The 27,292-nt window shown below is 33.9% G+C and overlaps 1 protein-coding gene across 1 annotated transcript; it reads right to left on the minus strand.

The window, feature by feature from the left end:
• Positions 1–24,158: 24,158 nt before the first annotated feature.
• LOC308649478 (membrane cofactor protein-like) lies at positions 24,159–25,184 on the minus strand (the record flags this gene model as incomplete). Its single annotated transcript, XM_081295016.1, has 1 exon — positions 24,159–25,184. One exon carries the CDS (start codon positions 25,182–25,184, stop codon positions 24,159–24,161), a length of 1,026 nt encoding a protein of 341 aa, XP_081151142.1.
• Between the last annotated feature and the right edge of the window lie 2,108 nt (positions 25,185–27,292).

The following is a 27,292-nucleotide window of genomic DNA, read 5'->3' on the forward strand; positions in this document are numbered from 1 at the left end:
AAAATATCCAAGCCACCACAAAGCCTTGTAGGTTCAAACAGCAAATCTTTATTCCCGAACTGTCACCGGCACTCTACCCACACTTCCCGTGAACACCCTGCCCCTACCTGGCTCAGTGCACCAATTCTCTCAGAACCCCCATGAGAACTCAACGGGAACTCCAAAGGAGCAGGCGCCTGAGGCAGCAGGATACGCCCTATTCCCAGCAGGATCCACCCTAAACCCAGAGCCACCCTGATCCCTGATCAGGGTGACCTTTCAACCCAAAATGCCATGCATCATTCCTACTTGGCTATGGCTCTCAGCAGGAGAAATACATGTATTAGTCATTGCTAAATGACCAGTGACCGGTACTGCTATTAATTCAAATTATTAGCAACTTTAGGTATTGTCAGTCAATTCTGGACAATTTTGTATGTGTGATGTTACCTCATTGTGGTTTCATTTTGTGTTTCCTTGGCCACTTGAGTTACAGAAATTTCAGTATATCTGACCACAATCTGTTTTATTTTAATGACATGCTTTTAAGCATCTTGACTACTTATAAATTTGTATTACCTATATTTTTTTACTTATTAGTTTATGTAGTTCTTTATTAATATTCATGATATAAAGTCTTTATTGATTATATATATTGCAAACATTTGCCTTTCCCTAAGGTGTGTCTTTATAATCTCCTAATGTTATTTAAAAAATAAGAGTTCTAAATTTTAATGTAGACAAACGTATTAATCTATTCTTTTGTAATTAGTATAGCTTGGGTCTTGTTTAAGAAATATCAATTTATTGCAAAGTCATAAAGATATTCTCCAATTTTCTCGTTACAGATATCACTGTGTAACTTCTCATATTTACATTTGTAGCCCACCCAGAATTCATTTCCTGAAGGTGTAAGGAAGGGTTAAGTTTCATTTTAACATGCAAATCCAGCAACTCAAGGTGACATACTAAAAGATGAACCTTATGCACTGCTTGAGGAAGCTGTCTTTGCTATCAGTGAAAGATTCACGTCTTCACTAGAGAGGTTCTGTGCTGGGAACATTCTGTGCTCTCAGTTCCATTTCATTGGTCTATTTATCTTTCTTTCTTCCATACCATGTTCTGAATTGCTGAAGCTTTAAATTGCTTTAACAACTGTAGTATAAACCTTTTCACTTTGTTCTTCTTTCCTAAGATTGTATTGGTAATATTTTTTGCCCCCTGCATTTCCATACACATTTTGGAATAAGTTTGTAATTTCCTTTATCAAATCTCTTGATGTTTTGATTGGAATTGTGTTAAACCTATTGAGGAGATTTGTATGTTTATGGCACTGAATTGTCTAATCACTGAACATGTATACTGCTACTTTATTTAGGTTCTGAGTTTCAGTTGATAATTTTTATATTTTGATGGTAGAGATTTTATGCAAATTGTAAAAGATTTGTTAATTGGAATTGAATGCTTTTAATGCAAGCGCACATATCTTCAGAAAACAAAATTTTCTTTTTTTTGTGTGTGTATGTATATGGAAAATATATAGTTGTATAAATGTGTATTTTTATTTGTTGAATTCAAAGATCTATATATCTAATTATTCATAATTTTTGAAGGAATACTTATACACATTTTATATATTGAGTGCTATGAGGATGTTAAGTCCATACCCTTTATAGAGTCTTGTTTTACTTTTTATAAATAAGTAACGTATTCATTCATTCATTTGTTTAGCAATCGTGTCTCTGTACCCAGGGTTATATTCTGTCCCTACATGGACAATAGAATCCCAGTTTGAGTGAGCTAATTCCAGGAAGCCAATAGGTGCCAAAATGGGGCCTATTCACACTCTTAGAGCTTTAGGTTTAGGTTCCTTTTTAGTTTATTGGATTTAGTTTATTGCCGTTTATTTTATTTAGTCTTGGCTGTGTATTAACATTTGTTACATTGTATCAGCATGTCTTTTATTTAAAATAGTGTATAGAATTGTGTCTACTCACATCTACCACATTACCAGCTGTGTTCTGCAATTATATATTCAACAACTGTTTTTGTCTTTCTGTTTCTAAATGTTTAGATAACATTTTTAGGAGAAAAGAAAAAAAAAACCTATAAGATTACAATCTACTGTTCCTTATCTATGTTGTATTCACTAAACCACATTCCATTGTCAGTAACTATTATTTTATTAATTAAAGTTAAAGATGAGTTTTTTCTTTGTAAGTATGCTGTCAATCTAATTTAACTCAAAAGTGCAGTGTCAAATACATCAAGTGGTGACATTTTCCATAATAGAACTAATGTCTGTGTTGTATATTTTTCTTTGCCTGTATTTGCAATGTAAAGTAGTTTCTAAGAAAGGGGACCAAACCAATTCTTCAGGCCTGTTTTATTTAGCTAGGTGCTTTTTCGTTCTTTGATAGGTATAATAAATTTGTGTGGGCAGAAATTGATTTTGTTCTTCATAATTTCAATTTTAGAAAAATCAGGATTATATAGCAAACATCCTAGTTTTGTTCACAACCTATTATAAGTTTATCATCTAGAGATTTATAGAAGTTATATTTTTGGCTTGTTGCACCAGTTGGGGGACCAAGTGTCATGTGCTTACTGCCTGCTGTGTAAATTAGCACTTCATTTTGTTGTTTTATAAGTATGGCTTTTAGGCTACCTTGGGTGTCCTTTATTTCTGCTATTACAGAATTTGGTGAATTATATTATAATGGAGGAACATGATTTTTCAGATTCTGACTATGTGAAGAAACTGCCATATAACTGTTCAAAAATGTTATTATATTGCATTTAAGTCTATATTTAAATTGCTGTAAAAAATTGTGACTACTTTGAAACCTTTATTTTCAGTCAGAAAACACCCAGTTTTGCAAACCAAAAGCAAATTAGCCTGAGAGCTATGGAAGAAGAGGAACTATTTTGATTATGAAATACCTTTACTGAACCCAAGGTGGGAAAGAAGCAGGATCAAAGGGAGAAGAGCTAGGAGAGGTGACTATGGCATTCAGTTAGAAGCAATATACTTCTTCTTGTTCTCTGACACGATAATCCCAAGGGGTCAAACCTGTAATGAAATAATAATAATGATAATGATCTCTATTTACTTAGCATTTGTTCTTTCACCACAACAGTTCCACAAATCTTACAGTTGATCAGATTGACCTATTTATTCTAGCATCCTGAACATTGAATATTTCCTGAGGAAATATCTCACTTTTCGAGTATTTTATGCCACCTCACACTATTAACCTCTGGCCTTGGTTGGCTCTCAGTGCCATCTAACTGCTTAACTGCTGTCCACTGCAAGTTCTGCCCCCATTTCTTGCTACAGTCTGCTCTGACTCCTGTTTTCAGATTATGGCTCCTCCTTGGAGACAGGCAGTTCTGCTCTGCTACTTCAGATTTTGTCTCTATTCTTCTATTCTTTTCTCCTCCTGTCTGGACTCTGTCTAAAATGCATTCTTATTCCAGTTCAAAATATCATCTCTTGGAATGATGCCTCATGCAAATTTTACTTACAGAAAACCATCACCTCCCTCCTGCTCCCTTCCTTCCATAACCAATTTAGATTCCATATTCCACTTTTAGATTTGCCTCCTTATGGATACTCTCAATAATTTCCCCTCTCCATCCTCCTGTCATAAGCACTTGTAAAAGCTGTAACTTTGTTGGTTGCAACTATATATGTTTTTTCATGCCTACGACAGAACGACTGAATTTTCTGAGGGGAAAAAAAATGACCAACCTGGAATAACTGGTTTTACTTTAGTTTCCACAAACCTGAATAGCACTTAATTTCCAGCAGTATTTTTTTAGGTTTCCATGGTAAACTGGCTTTACATTCTTTGAAAAATATAATTTAAAAAAATTTCCTTCCCTTTTCATGTTCCCCCACGTTATATATCTTCCACATTCTAAGCTGATAGCCTTCTTCCTACCTCCTTCATCGAACAAAAGCTGATAGCAATTGCGTTATTCTCCCATCACCATCACCAAGGCCACAGACTTATCTGCCTCTTTATCCCCAGCACTTTCTTGCCTTCTCTCTTTGTACTTAAAGAGATGTCCATGTTTTTTTTTTCTCTCAAGACCACTTGTGTTCTTATGCTTTCTATTTCCCATTATAAATTAAAAAAAAAAAAACAACTTCGTTGACCTCACACCCTCTGCTTCACTGCTGTGCTATTTCTCTGCTGTTTTTCATTGAGCAATTGCATACAAAGTCACTCACCTAGATGCTCTTCAATCATTGCCAATTTGTTGCCTTTTCATATAGCTCTACTGTCATAGTGTGGCAGCCATCATTTGCCACAATTTGAAATCAGTTCTCCATTTTTATCTCACTCAATTTTTTTTATTATTTCTTATTTCTTACACATGACAATAGTGGAATGCATTACATTGATAATTTTTTTGCATTACAATTCTTTTTTTATATTTATTTTTTAGTTGTAGATGACACAACGCAATGCCTTTATTTTTATGTGGTGCTAACGATCGAACTTGGGTCCCGCCTGTGCGAGGCGAGCTCTCTACTGCTGAGCCACAATCCCAGCCCAGCATTACAATTCTTAATACACCTTTATACCACAATTTATCAAATCTCTGTTTGAATATATGGTATGTTGACACCAAACTCACATCTTTTTTTTTAGGAGTATGTAACACAGCTCTCCTGTTTTGAAAAAGCTTTCCTTTTGGGATTTCCATGAAACCACTTTATCCTGAAACTACATTCTACATTTTTTTCTCCTCTGACTGGCAACTTTTTCATTCCTCCACTCTCTCCCACTCTAAATGTTTGGTAGGGCCTCTATGGACTGTCCTTTTTTCTATGCTCTTCCTAACCTACATAATCCAATTTCATATTTAGATGCATCATAATCTAGTTCAAAACATCTATACACTGAACAGCTCTCACTTTTGTTTCTTAAATCCTTATTTTTGCTCTGAGCTGCAGACTCAGGTATTCAACCATCTTTTTGACCTCTCTTGGATGTCCAATAGGCATCCCAAGTTCAACCTATGCAAAGAGTTATTTCATATTTCTCTCAAACACTAAATGATTTCTCTATTATTTTCCACATCATAACTCAAGATATCTTTTACGTAGTATTTCCAGCAGAAACATGCAACTGTTTCTTGTTTCCTATTTTAGTTCATTTTCTTTATCCAATCTATCGGCATTTGTTGTTGATGGAAACATGCAGCATTTTTATGTCCTGTTAGATGTCGCACTCCTGTGTACAATCCTACTAGATGATCATCATTATATCTGCCAAAATATATCTCAAAATTCATTTCTCAACTACCTTTACTACCACCATGATTATTCATTTGGACTCCTGTTGTAGCTTCCCAGCTGGTCCTGCTGTTTTCCTTCATGTCATTTTATATGTAATTGTCAGCATTATATTTTAAAAAATAGATATTACATTATGCTGCTTCCCTGATTCAATGTTTTAGTGGATTTTACAAACTCTTTCTAAACTCCTGTATGACCTGGCCCCTTTCTATTAGTCAGACCGAAATTGATCACTGTCCCTTTCCTGGTATCTTTCAAGTTTCTTCCCATTTTCTCCCTGATTTCCCTTTCTATCTAAAGAATTCTCTCCCTGGACAACACGTGTGGGTATCTCTTCTTCAGGTGTAAGCCCATGAATCACTTCTAAGAGGTGATTCCTACCCAACCAATCAAAAGTAGCACTTCTTTGTCCCCATAGGCCTCCCTATAGCAGAACAGCGATTTGCTTTTAGTAATTACCACTGTCTTTTGTTAATGTACACACTGCAGATCCTTTCACTTGTTTACTTGAACATCTTCTGTCATTGTGTATGATCCAAAATGATAGGGATGTTATCTTGTTTGCTTCCTCTACCTTAACTCCTAGGTAAGTGTTTAAGATAGATGCTTGTCTAATATTTATTGAATCAAATATTTTCTCAGTGGATAAATGATGTGGTGAAATGGTCATAGAAGTATTATTGTCTCTGTTTATCATTTAGACTTACCAGAGTCAATCACTTTTTCAAAGATATATTACTGATCCATGACTGATTCAGATCGTAGGAAGACAAGGACTGTTTCTACTGGGTTGTGGTGAATGATGCAATTTTGTGAATGGTTAAGGGAAATCATGTTAAGAACTTTCAGAACCATCCCACTATTTGTTTTGTGTGGTCAATGAATAGAGAACAAAGATCAGAAAAATTAGTCCTTTGGACCCATGATATCCTGAAGAGAAACATAACACCTAGTTTTTAGGCATGAAAGATTGTGCAGTTGGCTTATATTAGACAGAGAATCCTTTAGCTGTGGCAAGGGGGGAAACAACCAAATAGAGGGTGTAGGAGGAGGTTAGCCAGATAGCTGCATAAGATAAGTGACAACTGCCTACGCCCTGAAGTTGTGTGGCAGAAACAGAAAGGACAATGCCATTTAGGGCCAGGACTGGGAGTCTAGAGAACTTAAGAAAACATGGCAGGTACTCAAGAGAGAAAATTAGTTTTGATAAGCAAGGACAATCCAGAAAAGTGTAAATCCAAGCAGTAAATTAGAGTTTGGAGCCAAAATTTCCTTGAAGTTGGTCACTGTCCCTTCAATTTCCTTGAAGTTGTGATGGGGGGTTGGGCAAAACTTGATCTGGTACCACAGATTATTGATTTAGAAAATTAAGTGAATCAAATAATTTTAAATACCAACTGAAGTCAGTGTAAGTTAAATAAATCTAATTGCAGCAGCAATGAAAAATAGAGCTCAGATCTTAAATCCTTTGGCAGAGGGATTTTTGCCTATTTTCATAGCCCTGATGTGCATAGGAAGGCAGATCATGTCTTAGGTGTAAAGACGTCCAGACAGATTATAGAAGGGCCATAAAATTATCCCTAATGGTCACAGTATTAAGAGAAAATATAGCGTGATGATATTGGATATATCAATAAATTCTTTTTTACTTTAAATGAATGTCATATTTGTAGCAAGTTTACCTATTATTTCTTATTTGCCACAGTCTGGCTGGGCATAATTCAGGAGCCACTTATCAAGCAGAAACCAACTTTATTTTTAGAACACAGGACAAACCACAGGAGCTCTTCAGGAATTTCCTCAGAGCCCAACTGCCACCACCGGCTGTCCACAAGCCTCTAACCCACTCTCCTGCTCTTGAGGCTGATTGGCTGGGTCGAGTGGGTGGAGCCAAAAAAAGTCCCCCAATGAGCAGCTCCCGTGGTCTGAAAGGGTGGGGAAACAGCCCAATGAGCATCACCACAGAGTAGCCAATCAGCTGGCAGCTAGAAGTTTGCTGGGGCTGCTGTGAGCCAATCATCAGCTGGCAGCTGGAAGTTTGCTGGGGTCCCTTCAGCTGTGGCTCTCAACACTTATTTATTCTTTTGTTTTAGTAACTGCTTTTGTGCAGCAAAACCAGAACTGATTGGGAGTCACCAGTCCTCATCTCACCACCAATAATTGTTTCAGGTGATTTTGACTGTACAACAGACTTCTATAGAAACAATTTTTCAAAATTACAGGTATAAATTTCTTCAGAGTCATGCAGAAACTGACATAAAACCACAGATTTTCTCTTTGCAAAGGTCCCTCTTTCCTTCTCCTTGTTGTCCTAAAGCAGATCCTTAACTATTCCACCTGGGGTGGTTAAATTCATATCCCAACCTTGGGTAGGTTGTGGTTCCCAGTTGTGTAGTCACATACAAGCATAAGGGGTGCTGTTAAGATATTTGGTATATGTAATTAATATTTATAATCATTTGACTTTAAAAATTTTGGCAATCAAAATAGTAATCATTTATTTAGAAAAGAATCATCAATGAACACTAATGCAAGCAGGTAAAAGTTTGTTGAAGAATAAGGTATTGTCATTGTCTCATAGTATTTTGCCACAAAAAAAAAAAAAACTGTTGTTACAAAGAGAAAAATAGTAACTTTATAGGGATCAAAGTTAATATAACCAGAAATGGGGCAAACTGACAAGAATGTACCTCCTGATAAAATACAGTGAGAAGAACACAGTTTGTAGTTCCCTGACAAAGACGCATGACTTGGATCCATTAGGCAAACACAAGTTGAAATGAAAGACTTCTTACTGGATAATTTTCTATACTCTTTTATTGTTCCAGGTCAAAGAAGATGAGGAAAGACCAAGGACCTATTGAGATGTGACATCTATTTGCAATTCTGGACTAGAAATTTTATAATCAATTGACTTTAAATGCAGTGGATTACCCTTCATTATGTTGGTGGATCTCATCCAATCAGTTGAAGGCTTTAATATCAAAAACTGAGGTTTACTAGAGCATAAAGAATTCTGCCTCAAGACTATACTATAGATATTCTGCCTACATTTTGTTTGCTTTCACGTCACATTTCTGACTTGCCATATATATATATGTGTGTGTGTATGTATATGTACATATCTATATTTATGGCATATACATATAAATATACACCATGTTATATATTTATATGCATATTTATACATATGTTTATATGTATATATGCATATATATATATATATATATATATATATATACATCTTTAAACATATTATAAGAATCGAGGGTTTATTTTTATGTGTGTATGTGAGATACACTATACCTAGATTCTCTCTCTCTCTCTCTCTCTCTCACACACACACACACACACACACACACACACACACACCTTGATTCATATAATATCCTTGTTTGGATCTTATGAGGCACCTGTGTTATCAATTTTTATTTCAGGTATAAATAATCACAGATTCTAGAAGAATAAATGTTTTCTCTGTTGTTTTTAATCATTTTTTTAGTGTATAACCTGTTTTTAACCCATTGATGCAATACTAAAATAGGTTATCTCTTTCGTGGAAGAGTCTACAGTAAATTTTTGATAATTTCTATGATTATATCTAACAACATTGTGTAAACTGTGTCCACAAGTTTGCATTCACTTTTTCTTTTCTTATATCCCAGTTATCCAAAGTAAACCACACTAAACTAATTTAAAGAATAACAGATCTCTCCAGGGATCCAGATACAGGTACAATGTAATAAATCATGCATCTACTGGACTTTCGATTTTAATGGCCAGCTTACAAACTTTTACTGTATATGGTTTTCATGACTTTTAAAAACTCTACTTTTGCTTTATTTTGCCACACACATAAAGCAAGATTTTTTTTTTTGCAAATTTCCTTCACTGTCGTGACGTTTGACTGTCTGAAAAAGAATATCATCTGAAAACAAGCAATGTACTATATGTTGCTTTATCCTGATTATTTATAACATTTTGGTCTCCTGTGGACCCAGTCATTTAGACTTCACTCTCTGAAGGAACAACTATTTTCTTTAAAAAAAAGATTTTTTAAAATTTATTCTTTTTAGTTATCCATGACAGTAGAATATATTTTGACATATTTATGGAAACATGGAGTATAACTTATTCTAATTAGGGTCCTGGACTTGTGGTTGTACATGATATGGAGATTTACTGTGGTGTATTCATATGTGTACATAGGAAAGTTATGACAGATACATTATTTTCTCTACATTACTACCTCTTTAAAACTTAATTCTCGGTCTGTGATAAAACCAACCATGTCTTTTAAATATCTGGTGTTCTGAAATTATTGGTATATTTTTTATACCAATTATTTTATACCAATTATAAAATTGTATTCAAAATTGTATTCAATTTTATAATCATCTCTTGAGCACCTTCAAATGCTAATTACCCAGCTAACCATTGAGTATACAAAAATAAATAAAAAAACTTATGACAAGATTAAAGTCTAGTTTTAAAGGAATTTTAGAACTAGATTAATCATATCTATTTGTTTTTAATATGCTTATTTTCTGTTCCAAAGTAGTCACACCTGATTTCTTGTGATATTATTTTCCTTTCAAGATTATGCCTGCTTCAGCATAGACTGAATTTACATTTATTATGAATCCAATCAGCTTTCCTAGAATGAAAGTAAGATTCATTGGCCTGTGGTTCCTTAGTAGCTTCAGAGATTCTTATAGAGGTATCATTAGTGTTTCTTTGGGCTTCCTGCATAACAAATAGTCTGATTTATCAAGCAAGTAAGCTGATGATTTTTCAAAGGCATAAAGAAGATACTTGGATTCTCAAATCTGGAAAAGCTATTAGTTCAGACAAATGTTTACTGGTGGGTTAATATTATCAAAGTCAAACAGAGGAGTTCACAAAGGAGGGTATAGACAGTGGGTGTTTGTAGGATAAATAGGATTTTAAAAGGTATAATTAAAAGCAGGGAATATCTATCTCTGAGAGCATGAGCTAAGGCAGGGAGAAAGTGTGGTCAGTAGATAAAGGATTTGGAGAAATAAATAACTTTTAAATATTGAAGGATTTTTTAAAGGAAGCATTAAGTAGCTTTAAAATATATAATACTACATAATAGAGTACCTAAGTTCAATTCACATGTATATGATTACATATGGGTAATATACATATGCATATAACTTATTTACAAAGCAGAATTCACTAATAGTAATAATGATTTTGACCCTAAAATTTAAATAATGAGTTAAGGTAAGAAAATGATAAAAGCTTGAACAAAGTTTTGTATACTAATATTAAAAAAATAAAAAAACCAGAAGCACACAGAAGGGAGACTAATAGAGAAAATGCATTGGGATTGAATGAACATAACTGAAGCATAGTGGGATAATTCTTATAATGAACATCAGATTAATAGGTATATTCTGCATGGGAGAGAATATAAGGAAAGAAGGGTGGAAATTTGAGCTAAAACCATTTGCTAAGTAGTTGGGAGTCCTTTAAAAATATGCATAGGGAAAAATAAATTGACTAAGTCCTATAAGTAAAGAAAGTCTTACTAAGATATCCTTATATTGTTTAATTTGTATATTAGTTTTTGGACTATTTTTCCTAAAAGCACTTTTATTGCTTTCCTGCTATTTCTCAGGGCTCTAGAAAGTGGTAGGTGCAAGAGTCAAGACCATTGATTATTTTTTACTATTTGAAGAGAGGCATAATGGAAAAATGGAAAAATTCTGAGAATATTTCCAGAATCATTTTCAATATGTGTCCCACTTTGTGTTAATTAGATTGGGAGTGAGCTGCTTCAGCCACTTGTCTCTTAAATACACGAATCAGCAGATTGGTCTCTCCAGATTCTTTAATTTACCTTATTGTTTAGACTTTCCGCCTGCCTCAGAGTTCATGCACTCAGAGGTATCCCTAGCTTTTAATTTTTCCTTTTAAAATCTGATTCACCCTATGAACACCCACTGTCTGTACCCTCCCTTGTGAACTTTTCTGTAACCTACATATTCCCTGACCATACTGATTCCTCTCTCTTCTCTGATCTCATAGAATTAATGTCTGAATTACTCATCAGTTGTTAATCTGGTTCTTAGAAGCAGCATGCTAAGGAAGTAGTTTGGGGACCAAGAATGGAAGCTGACAATAAAATATGGAGATAAAACTGAGTGACCAAGCAGAAGTGAAAAAGGCGGAGAGAGGAGAGTAGAGGAAGGGAGGAGAGGAAAGGGGTAAGGAGGACAGAAGTAAGGCAGGAGATTTAATGTATATTTAAACAACTATGATTAGCATAATTTGAAGGAGGATGTCAATGTAACTGTCAAAAGTTCAACTAAGAAATGCTTTAAACTGTTATTTTTTAGTGAGTTTTCATTTATAATTTTTACTGCCATGAAGCACCCTACACCAGCAGTCTACTTTATAGGCATTCAGTAAATCTTTTTTTTTTTTTGATGAATGAATTAATAAATGTATTCAACCCATCTATTTATCAATAATTCTTATCATTCAGGATAAGTGAAACCAAGAGTGATTTAATTCTCTTTGGAAGACTAAGTTTTAAATTTTGCTCATTTAGGGGAGAATTTTGATAGAATCATGAACACTAGAGCTTGAATAACATCTCATCCAATACCTTCACTCTACAAACAAAGGCTTTAGGGCTAGAGATGAGCAATTTATAAAAGTATACTGGATAAGTCCAACTATCATCCCCACCCCCAATACTAGGGATTGAACCCTGGACACTCTACTACTGAGCTACATCCCCAGACCTTAAAATGTTTTTTAGATTTTTTTTTTTTGGGGGGGGAGAGGGGACAGAGTCTAAGTTTTCTAGGCTAAACTTTAATTTGGGATCCTTCTATCTCATCTTCCCAATTAATTGGGATTATAGGTATGTGTAATTGCACCTAGCTCAAGTAAATTCTAAATGGTAATATCTTTCAATGATAATTTAATCTAATGAGGAATGAGGGAACGATTCTTATTTTTAATACAAATCAATAAATAGTCATTAAATCGTTCTGTGGTGTATAAACAGGCATTGTGCTAGGTACTTGGATGTGAAAAGACAAGAAACCTACCACCAGATATTTTATTTTCTAATTCCTAAGCAAGACCATGATGGGTCAATCAGAGATTGGAATATGAGGTTAGGTACTTCTGGATGTTTTCATTTCAGCCATTGATTATTCAGACTTTCTGTCTCTCCTAGAGATTCTATAAATGACTGGGGGCCACAGAGTGTTGTAGGGACAAATGAGGCAAGGCACCGAAGATAACAGGAAACAGTTTTATTTGGCTGCAGCCAGGTTCAGAGGGCACAACTTTTGCTGTAATCAGTTAATCCTCTGAACCCTGAGTTCAGATAGTTTCAGAACTTTATACCCAGCATATAAAGGGGAGGGGCTCAGAAGTTCACAGTCTGCAGAAGTTCACATAAAAGCATCTTTTTTTCCCCTTTCACTATTTTAGGCAAGTTAATCCTTCAAGGACAACATCTGAGAAGGGGGGAGCTTCTTCTCCCCTTTCTTTCCTCCCCCTGCCAGCTGTTACCATGGAGCCCAATTGGTAACTTATCTTAAAAATGTAGACATCTCTGTGAAGCCAGCTCAAGGCCAGAGGTCTTGTTTGCACATTTCTACAAACTACTATACTAGATATGTTTGTGAAAAACTAGTAAGGGGTTATGCAGCACCTGGAGTGCTGATTTCTTCCAGTGGCCAAGTAAGATAGGGCAACACGAAAATAGGAAGTTTATCTACATTGAACTCTTTTGCATAGACTCTTTTGCTGACAGTTCTAAAATCAGCCATTGTAAAGATTTCTTAAGAAGCCCAGTTAAGACTTTTCTGTGGAGAAAGGGGGTGCCACTACAAGAGGACAGATGTTACAAACATATCCGAGAAATATAAAAATGTCAGGCTGAGACTTGAGTTTTTTCTGACTGTATAAAAAAAATTGCTGGTTATATTTGTTCAACTTGAACTCCTATAATTTGATCATTGTGAAGTTTTTCCAAATCTTCATTAAGGAACAAAAATGGATTAGATGAGAAAGTCCTAATCTTAGAAATTAGGAAAAAATTCCTGTCTCAGATCTTCTCCATGTGAATAGGTGACCCAAGCAGAAACAGGAGGAAGAGTCATTGAAAAATTCCCAGGAGCTAAGGGAAGACTGAAATAGTCATTATGGGAGGCTGTATTCACCTTGTAAACAGAAATGCAGGTTTGAAATTCTCAGTGATAATAGGAAGGGAAGCCCCTAAAGAATGTCTAGAGCTCTATGTATAGGTTAAAATTCACTGAAAAGTTAAACAGACAGGAATTTATTGCAGGTTACAATATAGTTTACATAATTTAGGGACCTCTAGGAAACCAGTTTTGAGAAATATAAAACTAAGATTATTAGCAGAAAGGAGAAATAAAAACCCTCATCGAAGAACTAGTTTTTGTCTCAGAAAAATACTATAGCTTCTAACTCACAGAAACTAAAGCTTACAATGTTGACCAAATACTAAAACTTCTTCCTGAGCTATCTTGAAGAAACAAAGGTCTTTGTGTGAAAGAGAAACCTATCTTCCCACTCTTGAATGCTACCCCCTGTTGAATTAGCTTCCTCTGACTGGCATGGAATTTTAGGGCTTGTCTAACATGGACTACAAACTAAAGTGACATACCTGTTAGTGCTATACACAGCCAGTGTAAGGACATTCACAAAAAATGATTGATGCAGATTTGAGCAAGTGAAATTCCAGTATCTACCACATATTTGAAGAAAGAAAATCAGATGTAGATATTTCGACAACCAGAGAATGCCAATGGTGAATCTTAATATACCTGTGTAATGAGACAAAAAAAGAACTTTTTTCTAATTTAATTACACTTGAACCAGATAATATATTTTGTAGGATTTCAGTCTTTTAACATTTTTTTTTTTAAACTGGGAATTGAACCCAGGAGTGCTTAGCCACTAAGCCACATCCCAGCCCTTTATTTTTTATTTTGCTTAGGGACTTGCTAAGTTACTGAGGCTGACTTTGAGCTATTCCCTTAGTCTTCCCAACTGCCTTTTACATTTTTAATACTTGTTTTATGACTAAGATTATGTTCGGTCCTGGTGAATATTGCTTGTATACTTGGTAAGAATGTGTATTCTGCTGTTGCTTGTCAGAGTATATCAAAAAGGTCAGGTTGGATCCTGTTGTTTATTTTCTATATCCTTCTGATTGCCTGTCAACTTGTTCTATCAATACTGAGAAAGGATCGTTGAAATCTTCAGAAACATTTGTACCCTTGTCTATTTCTCCTTTCAATGAGTTCTCTCTGAATTTCCCTTGGGTATTTCAAAGCTGTTTGAGTTATATACATTTAGGATTGATGTTTTCCAAAGGAGATGACACCTTTGTTTTTTACAGTGTCTATATTTATCACTAGAAATATTTCTTGGTCTGAAGTTTATTTTGTCTGATAGTAATATAGCTAATCCAGCTGTTTCCTGCATGTTACATGCTTTGAGTCCTTGAACTTTTAATCTATGTCTTTGTATTTAGAGAGGCTAATGGATTTTATATCTATACTCTGAAATAAATATGTGATTATATGTGTGTAAATATACCTTTGTATATGTATATGTAGGAAACCCACCACCCACTCTAAAATACTAATATGCTAATACTAATACCTGTCTATTCATCTCTCCCTCTGATAGAACATTCTATGTATTTGGAGTGTTGAAACTTATATTAAGTGCAATTGATTGAGTTTAGATCCACCATCTTATTATTTGCCTCCTATTTTCCCCTTCTGTTATTTTCCTTTTTCCCCGAATTCTGTTTTGTACTAATTGAATTGCATTTTTTAATTGTATTTTTATATGTTTCATGTTACCTTTACTATTGGATTATCACTCTCACTTTATGTTTTATTTTTAATTTTTATATAGAATTGCTTGAGGATTTAAAATATATTTTTTAGTTTCTCTTACTTTAAAACAATTTTACATCCTTACATAAAGTATAAGATTTTTTTTTTCATTATCACAGACCATTTTCTTCTCCTGTTCTTCATTTTATTGTTGGATAATTTAATTCTGTATATACTATAAACTCTACAAAATATCTCATTGAATTTTTATTTAAAGAGTAAATCTATCTTTTTACTTAAATTTTATTTTCAACTAAGTTTGGAATTACAGAAATATTGCAAAATAGTACAAAGATTTCCTAGCTGTCCTTTTCTCGGCTTTTTCTAAAGTTAGTATAATACATGATTTAGTACAATTTTCAAGACCAGAAACATTTGCATGATACTGTGAATCAAACTACAAATTTTATTAGAATTCTATCACTTTTAGAAAAAAATCCAATACAAGAAAGACTTTTATAGTAGATTACATATTTGGGCCATTTTTGGTGCTTTTTATTTCTTTGTATAAATTCAAAGTTTTGTTTGATATCATTTTTTCTTTGTCATTTCTTAGAGTATAAACTTTCTAGTGAGCATTTTTTAAACTTTGGATTGTCAGAAACTTGTTTAGAATTCTTAAAATTACTTTAAAATATATTTTCACTAGATGTGAAATTTCAGGTTGATAGATTTTTTTTTCTTTGAGTCCTTTTAACATGCCATTTCATTTTCTTCTGGCTTTCTCTCCTCCTCCTCCTCCTCTTCCTCCTCCTCCTCCTCCTCCTCCTCGTCTTCTTTTTTGCATGAAGTTTGTGATCTTTCTTTCTTGTCCCTCTGTGTAATGTGTCTTTATCCCTAGATGCTTTAAGAATTTTTCTTTATCACTGGTCTTTGGCAATTAATTTATCATGTGTCTTGGTTTCATTTTCCTTTTATTCATCATGTTTGGGCTTTTCTTAGTATCTTAAATCTGAGAGTGTGTTACTTTTGTAAAATTTAGAACACTTTAGCCATTATTTCTTCAAATATTTTTTTCTGGCCTTTTATTTTGTTTTGGGGGACTTAAGATTTCAATTGATAATGTACTCCCATAAGTCAATGGAATTTAGCTGCTTCTTTTTCTTTTTAAGTACTTCTTTTCATTTTTTTACATATATAGAGCATAATTTTTCATATCTCTGGTTGTATACATAGTATATATACAAATTTTAAAAAATCTACAAAAAACAAGAATTACTATTAAGTACTTTTTTTCTATGCTTTATTTTGAAAATTTTTATTTACTAGGTTTGATATCATAGGTGTTCAAGTTTAGTGATACTTGTTTTTGCAATGTTTAATTGCTAGTACTCCCATTCAACAAATTTTTTATAGATAGTATTAATTTCAGACCTAGAAATTCTGTGATTGTTTTTACATAATACATTTTCTTCGTTTTATTTGTGCTTTACTTTAAATTCCATCATACATCATTCCACCCCATTACCTCGTTTACTTCCAGATCTGTTTCTATTGACAGATAGATGGATCTCATCTTCCATATTTTCTGACCTTTTTAAATGTCTAGTAATTTTATTTTATGTACACTTTGTATATTTTTTTATTACTGACTAATGGATTGTGTTGTCTGTTTTTATAGTATTGTATTTTTTTTACTGGCAGATACTGTTGTATGCAGAGAAGTCTCATCAACATAGGCTGGTTTCAAAGATGTTTGGAACATATTTGGAATAACCTTCAGTCAAAGGAAATTTCAGTCCTACTGCTAATGCAATGTGGCCCTTCTGTAACTCTGCTTCATAGGTCAGAATGTAACCTGAACTTATTCTGAAACTTGACTTGTTAAGCCTTATTAAGTTTCCATTTATTGTTTGCTCAATCATATTTAATTTCATTCTGTGCATGTATGAATTAATATTTAGCAACAGACTTAATGAAAATCTTAAGCAGATTTCTGGAGACTTTTTTTTCTGCATATCTCCCACCGTTCTGAAAATATACCTATAAATCTTATCCATCTACCCAAGCTCTGATCTTTAGTCTCCTTAACTTGGTATTACTGGATCCTTTGCTTGTAGGTACCTGTACACACAAAGCATGCTTGTAATATTCTCTTAAAATCCTAAACTCTATTGGTTGTACAAAAACGATCTAACATCTAAAAATGGTTATTTCACCTTTTTGGAATATTTTTGTGTTTGTTTCCATGGAGGAGTTCAGTCTGTCCCAGTTATTCCATGACTCGCCGAAGCACAAGTCCATTGGATGATTTTATACAAGAATTAACATCATATGTTTTGAATTTTTAAGTGTCATTCTAGCTGCTTTGTTGATAATAAACTTTTTGAGGATCAAGGTGAATACAAAGAGGTATTTTAGAAGTCAGGTAATGTTGTATAAAAGTGTGATAATTAATATTTGGGCTAGGATGTTCTCCATGTATTTTTCTAAGAAGTGATTAGTTGGTTTTATGTTGCATTCATAAGATGGGATTATAGTTTGCTGATCACTTCCGTATAGTAGAAGAAGAATCAATAGATGAATCAAGAATGATCTCTTAAGTGTTTTTCATGAGTGATTGAGTGAGTGGGAATGTAAGAAGAAGAGCAGTTTTTAAGAGACGTAGGAGAGTGGAGTTCTTCATTGGATAAATTAATCTTAGTAAACCTATTAGAAATCCAGATGAGAGATTCTGAGGCCAATATTTTGTGAGAGCAAGAAGTTAACACTTTCTAGGCTTTGAGACACTAACATTCTTTCTGAAATTTTAAATGGAGAAAAAAAATGTCCTGTGTTTTCCATTATGTTATCAGAACCTTGTTTCTAAGGAGCACCTTGTGGGACTGGTGTTCTGTAGAATTATTCTGGCAAATTTGCTTTGGGCAAAGGGAAGCCAGTGAGTGGTTCAAGAGGAGGAACATAGATTAAAACAGTTTTAAAAGGTTATTTTGGCAGGAATATAATTTGTTAGGAAAGAAGCTGGAATCCAAGGGAACAGATGGGATCCTGTTGATGTCAGCACTCAGACATTTGGGGATGAGGGTCCATATGAAGGGTGACAGTGGGAATCAAAGCAAATGTGTTGATGCGAGAGAGTGGATATGAAGGACAATGGAATCTTGAGGGATAATGATTTATCTTTAAGACATGTGACCCAGATGATGCCATGAAAAGTTTAAGTTAAAAAGTTAAATATAGATGATATTAATGAACTGAAATTATGACTGAAATGTTATATTCCTTCCCCAGGCTAAGGAAAATGAAGTAATTAATAACTAAAATTGAAATAAGAAATGTTTATATTCAACTAACTTCAAACTTCAAATTAGAGACTCTGTGCTATTCTTTCATAAGCAGAATAAGAAAAGTTTTACCAAGTAGTGTTATAAGATTTGTTGAGCTGCAGGCCTGAATATTAACACAAGTGCAATTCAAAATGTTTACTGTGAGATATGCTTCTGACCTCAAAGTCTTTTGGAATAAATGAGAGTTAGATAAAGTAATTCAAACTTGACATGATCTTCAAGAATTTTGATAGTAAAAAATATGATATATAATTATCTCTGATATAAACTGGGATGTTATGTAGGTGGAGACTGCAAGCATAAATAAAATTCCCTTTGCTGCAAAGTTGCATTTCTAAAAACTGTAACTGCTGAAATCTGACAAACTTTTGAAAGAAAAGTAATGTGGCAACTGAAGAATATGAAATTAACTCTCTGGGACTCATCTGAATGGCAATTGTACACACAGAGCAACAAAGGCAAACAGATTACATGGATGTCACAATGAGTATATATTTTTTTTCTGTATTAATTGAACAAATGAAATCTTGATATATGCTAGTTAGTGAGTAGCATATTAGGCACCATACAAACTACGTTGTCTACATTGCTATACCTTACAAAAATCCTATGAATGCAGGCAAATCATACTCATTCGATCCACAAAGAAACTAAGATTTAGAGGTTAATGCGTCAGAGTCACAACTAATTATGTTGTTGACAGAAAAGAGATTGAGTTTGGATGACTTTCAGGTGTCTTTATTTTACTAAGACTTTAAATAAACAATAGCATCCTTTATTTTGTTTTGTAATTATTTTAAAATAGTTGTTCAGTGTCTTGTAAATATATTTCCTATTTGTTTAACATTTTATAATGCCACTTCCTTGAAGGTTTTTCTGAACAAAACGGAGATAAAAGATGGGTCTTCCTTACTGTTACTAGACAGTTGATTGATACTTGTTTTCCAGACATAAATTGTAAATGCTAATTCTTGAGCCATGTATTTTGTGACACCTTGATTTAGCTATAGTCATTTAAATAGTCTTCTTGGTCTAGCAAGGAATCCTCAAATGGAAATTAGAGGATGTTAGTCTGTTTTCCATATCAATAATAAAATACCTGCTGTTGGATAATCTATATAGAAAGAAGTTTATGTTTACCTTATAGTTTTAGAGAATTAAAGTCCAAGATGGTACAGGCCTCATCCATTTGGTCTCTGATATGGGACTCATGGTGGATGGTGTCCCAATGACAGAACACAAGAAGAAAGATCCTATGGCAAGACACAGATGCCTATGGATTAAGGGATCAGGCTTTAAATATTTTTTTAACAATACACTCTGTGACAGCTGATTTGAGATAACAGCATTAATTTCTTTCAAGGGCAATACCCCTGTGACCTCGTTAGCTTATATTTAGTGTTGAATCAGCATTGCCATACTGTGGACCAAGATTGGGGGAATATCCTCAAACCATATCCAAATCATACCAAGGAGTTTGAACAATGTTTTAAAGCCTTCATGTTCAGTGTGAAACAGATGTGGCAAAATGGTAGTATTTAATCAGATTCAGCTTTCAGGACTGGTAAGTTTGGTTTAATGATATTATGCAAGAGGAAAATTAGACATAAATGGAAGTATTTCACAAGCACTCCAGTAAATAAAAGCAATACTAACACCATTAAATATGAAAATAACCTGAACATGCCTTGTGTTTTCATGACACAAGAAATATGGACTAATAACAAGAAGATGAAGTCTCTCTGGATAGGAGGAGGCTCCTATGTCTGGGAAAATTATTATAAGCAAGACATTCACAAGAAATGAATAACTTGGAAATAGTATTGTCAGAAAGACCTATGGTGATACAGAAAAACAAATTAGAAATGAGGTTGAAATGTGCTATTAAACAGGCATTCCATTATGATTTTTGAGCCATCTATGGAAACATCCCATTACCGGCAGAAGTTGGTTCTTCACAGGGTAGAGACAATCACAATTGGAATAATAAATAAATTTTTCATATGGGGGATCTCATTATGAGGAAATTGTAGGCAAAATGGAAGAAGTATAGAAAAGAGTAATAATAGTGGTTGGGAACTGTCAGGATTGTTTCTAAAAGAGATGATTAAAAAATTAAATTGCTTAGTAAGGGACAACTAAGAGATGAGAGTGTTTACTATTGCATTGAGATGGTTAACCCTAAAAAGAGAGCCATGTCGATTATTTAGCATGGTGATAAAGTTTATAATTAGAAACAATTTAGTGATGTTAGGAAAAGGAGTCATAAGACCCATCTGAATGCTGAGGAGTATATATGGGAGCACAGCCTAGGTTTATAGTGTGCAATTTTGTCTTCCTTGATTCCGAGCTTTTCTCTAAGCTTGTCATGGGTTCTTTTTTTAACCCTTCATTTCTTTCCTCCTTATAGTTTTTATCCTCTCATTTAAACTGTAAATTCTGTGTTCCTTTGTGTCAATACATTTTATGGATCATCTGTGGATCCCTGCACACTTAAATACACTAGCTTTTAAAATTTATATTTTAGCCTTGAGCTAGCAATCATTTTGAAGCACTGGAAGCAACCTTTCCGTTACAAATGTACTTTCCTTTAATCCACAGGGATATCATATTTTTAGGTGCTATATGATACATTTCTGTAACTTGAAGTTACAGTGTTCCAATAAAAGGTACCCAAATGGCATAGTTATTGGTAACTCATTTAAAGGGGGTAGGAAGGATAGTAGAAAGAATCAGACATTGTTACTCTATGTACATATATCATTACATGACCAGTGTGATTCTACATCATATACAACCAGAAGAATGAGAAGTTATATTCCATTTATGTAATATGTGTCAAAATGCATTCTACTCTCATGTATAACTAATTAGAACAAAAAAATTTTTTTCACAACATTGTTATTCAATTAAATATTTTCTGACAAACTAGATTTTATTAATGTGAACTGTAAATGGGATTGGTTATATGTACAGTGAAAGTAGCAAAATTCACAAAGAGTTACACTGAAATGTAAATCAATCACGATATGCTTTTATTGTGGGACAGGTGCCTTCTTTTAAGAATGACATCAATTCTGTAAAGTCCTGTAATTTAAGCTTTATAAGGAAGTAACTGTGAGAAGAATGAATAGAGAGACACGTTGGACAAACAAATTCTTGGTCTCCAGTGGAGAAACAGATATCAAAATCATATGAAAATATGAGCCATTCCAACACTCATGCTCAAGGAAGACAGAAGTACCTTCACTAACGCTTCTGTTCATAGCTCTTGAGTCCTCTTAGGAGAAATGTTCTCTTTATCAAGAATTAAAATACTCCATGTTCTTTACAAAATCTGACATGGTTTCCAGAATGTCTGAAGGATGATGCCAAAAAATTCAAATAAAGAGCAGAAAAATGTACTTTAATTGATTTTATGCTTTGGAAAAATATTATAATTGCAGTTATGGGATTTCTTTCTCTTTCTTTTTTTCTTTATACTGTTTCTTTCTATCTCTTTTTTCTTCCTCTCTCCTTTGTGCTTCAATCAATATGACTAGCTATGAGATATTCTGTTTGGACCAATTGAATACTACAGCCTACATGAGTCATAAGAAACATGAGACATTGGCCATCTTTTGACAAGATGATGTGCCTGATACATGTGTTGTACTTGAGGTTTCTTGCTGTTCTAATGGAGGGCTGTGTTTCACTGCAGAAAATAAGTAGAACTTCCTCTTCCTTCTGGTGTTAAATACCAGTCAGATTCACCTTTGTTTACTTTAGAGATCCTGGGTACTTCAAAGTCCTCTAGAGCCTCTATATAGAATAATACTGGAGAGACAATAAATTGTTCCTGAGTTTAGAGAGGAAAAAAACAGAACAAAACAAAACTCTAACCTGTACAGATAACGTCTTATTTCTGGATTTGAATCCAGGTCAAAATAAACAAGTAGATCAAACATGTACCTTGAGAGGATTGTTCAGTATTGCCTGGTAAGGAGAGCTCATTACTTGAAGTTGCTCAGTTCTGACTTACATTTTTGGTTTAGAAATAAAAAAGAGAAATATATTTGAAGCCTGGAAGTATAGCCTTTGACCTAATGTCTGTCTTTGATATGACATGACATGATTACATACATTTTGTAGAAAATATCTGAGCTTAATAGAAGCCTGCATCTAAGACTAGCATGAAAAGGAAACAAGGCATAGAGCACAAGATGTATTATACTATCCTAGACTTAAACATCAAGGGCAACAATTACTACTCTTTTGTAAAACTAAGTTAAACTTGCTTTGTTCATCACGCAAACAATGTACACATATGAGCACACTTGGACACATTTTTTTTTTGCATATGTAAGTGCATTATATAAATTTTATTTTTACCATTGATAATTATAGAGACAAACTATTAAAAATAAATAATACTTCTATAATCTATAACAGAGATAATTGGATCTTACTATTATTTTTGTTTCTTTACTAGTTTTTTATTCAAAATAGTTGTAATTATCCTGTAATTTATATCTTGGTTTTTTAAGTTAAAATGACAAGAACAATTTCAATTAACTCTATAAATTCTTTAAAGACATGTTAAATACATTTTAAGGATCCATGGAACAGAAAATTTTTAATATTTGAGGCCTTTGATATGTTTTTTATCCTTCACTAAAGAAAAAAATTCTCTCAATCCCTGCATGTTTCTTCCTTTCTCTTGTTCTTTCCCCCTCATTTTAATATTAAACTCTGCTAATACTTTGGGCTATGGTTGGAGTTTTAAGACAGGTAACATCTTTCATTTCAGGGAAATATATATATCCTTTGTTTTGGGGTTTTGAGGAACCTCATGCAGGGAAGAAAACTGTGATGGAAACAACATCACTCCAAGAGGAAAAACCTCAAAATCAGGTTTTATAGATTGTGTGTATTTGTATGTGTGTTACTGTATGTATGTGTGTTTGCATATTTGTGCATACAGGTTTACATGTGTGTATTTTGGGGGTTCATCATGTGCAAGTGTATATGTATATACACTTCTTTGCACACATATGGTAAATTGGGGGTATTTACAAAAAATAGAATTTTACTCTATTAACATTCAGAGAAGTTTCTAATAATTGTCAATGAGGTCAACTTTTCCATATTTTTGATTTTAATGGATAAAGGCTGAGTGTATTTTTTTTACAATGAACCTATATATAATACATTTTAGTTATTGAAAGTAAATCTTAAAAGTTTGTATTAATCTTTGAATAAAAAAATTCAAAATTACTTTCTTTACCCATGAAATGTAAGTTCATTTTCATATTTTATAAAATAAGAAATATCCCTATCTAAATGCTCCCAAGAACACTGACTTGCGCTATAAATGCAAGTGTTATTTAGGGGAAAACAGGCAATATATTCATACCTTGACATACAAGAAACTTTAAAGTATGATGAGTATATTTAAGCCACATGAAAATGTTAGCTTTGACGTGAGCGTTGCATTTATAAGCATAACTATTTTATTTATGAGAATAACTATTTTAGAGCTGATGATTTTAATAGAATTCCAAAAAACTTGAAAACCATTTTGTGGAAACCATTGTTCTGTTGGGGTGGTTGGTTCTGTTTCCCTTTTCTTCCTGCTTTGAAGACATCTGTATTCTCGCATGTCAATTATTGTAACTCCATCAAAGTAATAAAAATCAAAGCAAGGATCCATTCATCTAAATCCTCACATGTAAGAGATCCTTCATTTGGACGAGATTTTTGTGAAGTAATTGGAGTTGTTGTAAAAGCAGCAGATTCTGCATTGGAAGGCTGTTTTGTATTGGTAGGAGATGCTTCTGTAGAACATGTTGGAATTGGGGGTTCCCAAGCACTATTTCTACCACAGACAACCAAGTCACTTCCATGAAGGTAAAAACCCTTCAAACATTCAAATGTAACCATTGCATTGTAGTAATATTTACTTCCAAATCCTGATATTTGTCTTCCATTTTCAATTACTGGGTATGGACATTTGACCACTTTACACTGAGGAGGGTCACTACTCCATTGTCCGTGGCCAGAACAATGAATCTGGCTTTGTCCAATGAGTGAAAATTTATCTGATCCAGGATTGGGATTACACATATAAGTTGCTACTTCATGATATTCAAATACTTCCTTTTCTTCTGGGGTGTACTTTCCATTTTCTATTTGTGCAGGCGGTTCACACAAAATCTTTTCGCATTGTGGGAGATCCCCGCTCCAAACCACATTCACTCCTTTAAGCTTGCAACGTAGAATTTGCTTACCAATTAAATAAAACCCCTCATTACAAACAAATTCAACATATGTACCAAACTCAAAGCTTCCATTAAGTACATTTACTTGGCCATTAACAGGATCTGGTAGAACTGGACATGTTTTTTCAGAACAAGCAGCATTTGAAAGAGAGGACCATGTGCCATCCGCACCACAAGTAGAAGAAGTGGCCAAAGAAGGGTTCCGCTTATATCCAAGTTTACATTCATAATGTACTTGCTCGCCAACCTCATAAAGGGGTTTAGATTGGCCAGTGAGCTGCATTGTTTCAAATGTTGGTGGCTCACCACAGGCTTCAGAGGATGTAGTAGACAGCAAGAACACCAGGGCCACCAGAAGGAAGCACTGGAATGTAAAGAGGCTCCCGCGGTGTTGAGTGGGTCCAGCGCACATCACGGATCTCCTTATTTTTCCTTAGATGAGGAAGAAACCGAGAACCAGCTGAGCAGGTTTTCAGAGTCCCTCCAGAGTCTAAAGACCAAACGCAACAATCCCAAACTCAGGAAGTGTCCAAAGTTATATGTGAGTGGGTGTGGTCCGGACACACCCAGGAAAGTCACAAAAAGTGTTTTAGAGGTGCTCTCCTGGTCAGTATGTCAGTATTGGAATTGAGATCTCAATGTTAAGGTAACCTCACTGATAGATTCAGGGAGGCTTGTGTCGCTTAACTAAAACCACAAGACTCAATCTTTGTTCATAAGGTTTTCCTGTCCCAATATTTCTAACTGATAAAGAAAGATTCTCAGATATTGGTTTATTAGGTTTTTCAATGTAGGTTTGCCCCAGATGAAACTCCAAGGCACCTCTGTGTTTGAAAGTAGTTCATTTTAAAGATTTTAGAATGCTCAAGTGAGAAACTTGGAGAAACGACATGGGTAAAGAAGAAAAGGCAATAATAAAAGATGTTTTAATATGGGAGTTACCCCTGTAGGCAACAGGAGGCTGAATCTCACAATGGTCACAATGGTCTCTGTAAGAAACTATGTGTAACATACTCAGAATTAGCCTACAGAGATTAGTACCAGGTATGTAGGTACCAAAGATAAGCTATATTTCCAAAGCATTTACCAATCTCTATGTCATAGTTCTCTAAACAACAAACCATGGGGGACATTCTGCATCTTTCTGCTGAAAGATCTATTTTTCCTTGGAAAGAAAGGATAATGAGGCTAAAACAAGGTTGAACTGTGGAAGAAAAATGTGCTACTGTAGCAGCTTCACTCTGAAAGTGACCTAATTGACTGTGTTTTGGCTCAGTTTTGAAAATTCCCTTCTTTCCACTCCAAATTCAAGCATTCCTTTCCTTTTACACTTCTTTCTCATTTTACTTGTAATAAATCAACCTAGAAATATTTCTGACCTTTCTTGTGTTCTTTTTTTGTATCTTATTAAGAATTCAGGGCTGGGGATATGGCTCAAGCGTTAATGTGTTCGCCTGGCATGTGCAGGGCACTATGTTCAATCCTCAGCACCACATAAAAATAAATAAAATAAAGATATTGTGTCCACCAAAAACTGAAAAATAAATATTAAAAAGTTCTCTTTCTCTCTCTCTCTCCTCTCTCTCTCTTAAAAAAAAAAGAATTCAAAGGATGGAAGGGAAGAAGGTAGGAACAAAGAAAGGAATGAAAGATGGAAGGAAAAATTATATACATGTTACAATGTAGTTTACAGTTCTTCACCAAGCAGTTTCACCTCAACACACAAAATGTTTTCCACCTCTCTTTAGATTCACTAAATACATATTTCCAAATCTGATCAGCATTTTTCCTATTTGAATAGATTAAGAAATTTAATGAACATTTTTTCACTTACATAATTCACACAGCTTAAGTTAAAAGCTGAGATCATCATGTGCCAAACCAGTCACATCCCCTTATTCTGCACTAAATATCTTCCTTCTGTTCCATGTTTTGTCTGGCTGACTCATATCACCATCTACTCAAAGTTTGAATGAAAACTTGTAGTCAGTTGGAACAATTCATTGCCACTTATTTTCTATATCTAATCAGTCTTTAATTCTCTCCTGCCTACTTATTTTCTATATCTAATCAGTCTTTAATTCTCTCCTGCCTGAATAAAATCTTTTCCCAAATCTACACAATAAGTTTAAGACTACACGATAAGATTTGATTCAAATAATCTAAGCTTTGGGAATTCCATTATCTTTCATAGTCTTTCTTAAAGGTTTGCTGGTATTGCCATTTAGTGTCTCATATGTATATTTAAGAATTTGTCACACTTTTAATGTCTGTTATTAGCTTCTCTCATTTCCACTCCCAACTTTAGGGAAGTATAAGTTACAAAAATTATATATATATATATTTACATTGTATGTTTCAATATATACCATGAAATGATTACCATAAGCTAATAAAGTTACCTCTCATCTCTTATAATTGCCAATTATTATTTTTTATGATAGAAATATTAGTATTTTCTCTCTTCAAACTGTGAATACACAATATACTATTATTAACTATAGTCAGCATGCTTCAGGT

This window comes from Spermophilus citellus (assembly GCF_964194105.1).
Source record: "Spermophilus citellus genome assembly, chromosome: 5".
Classification (NCBI taxonomy): Eukaryota; Metazoa; Chordata; class Mammalia; order Rodentia; family Sciuridae; genus Spermophilus; species Spermophilus citellus.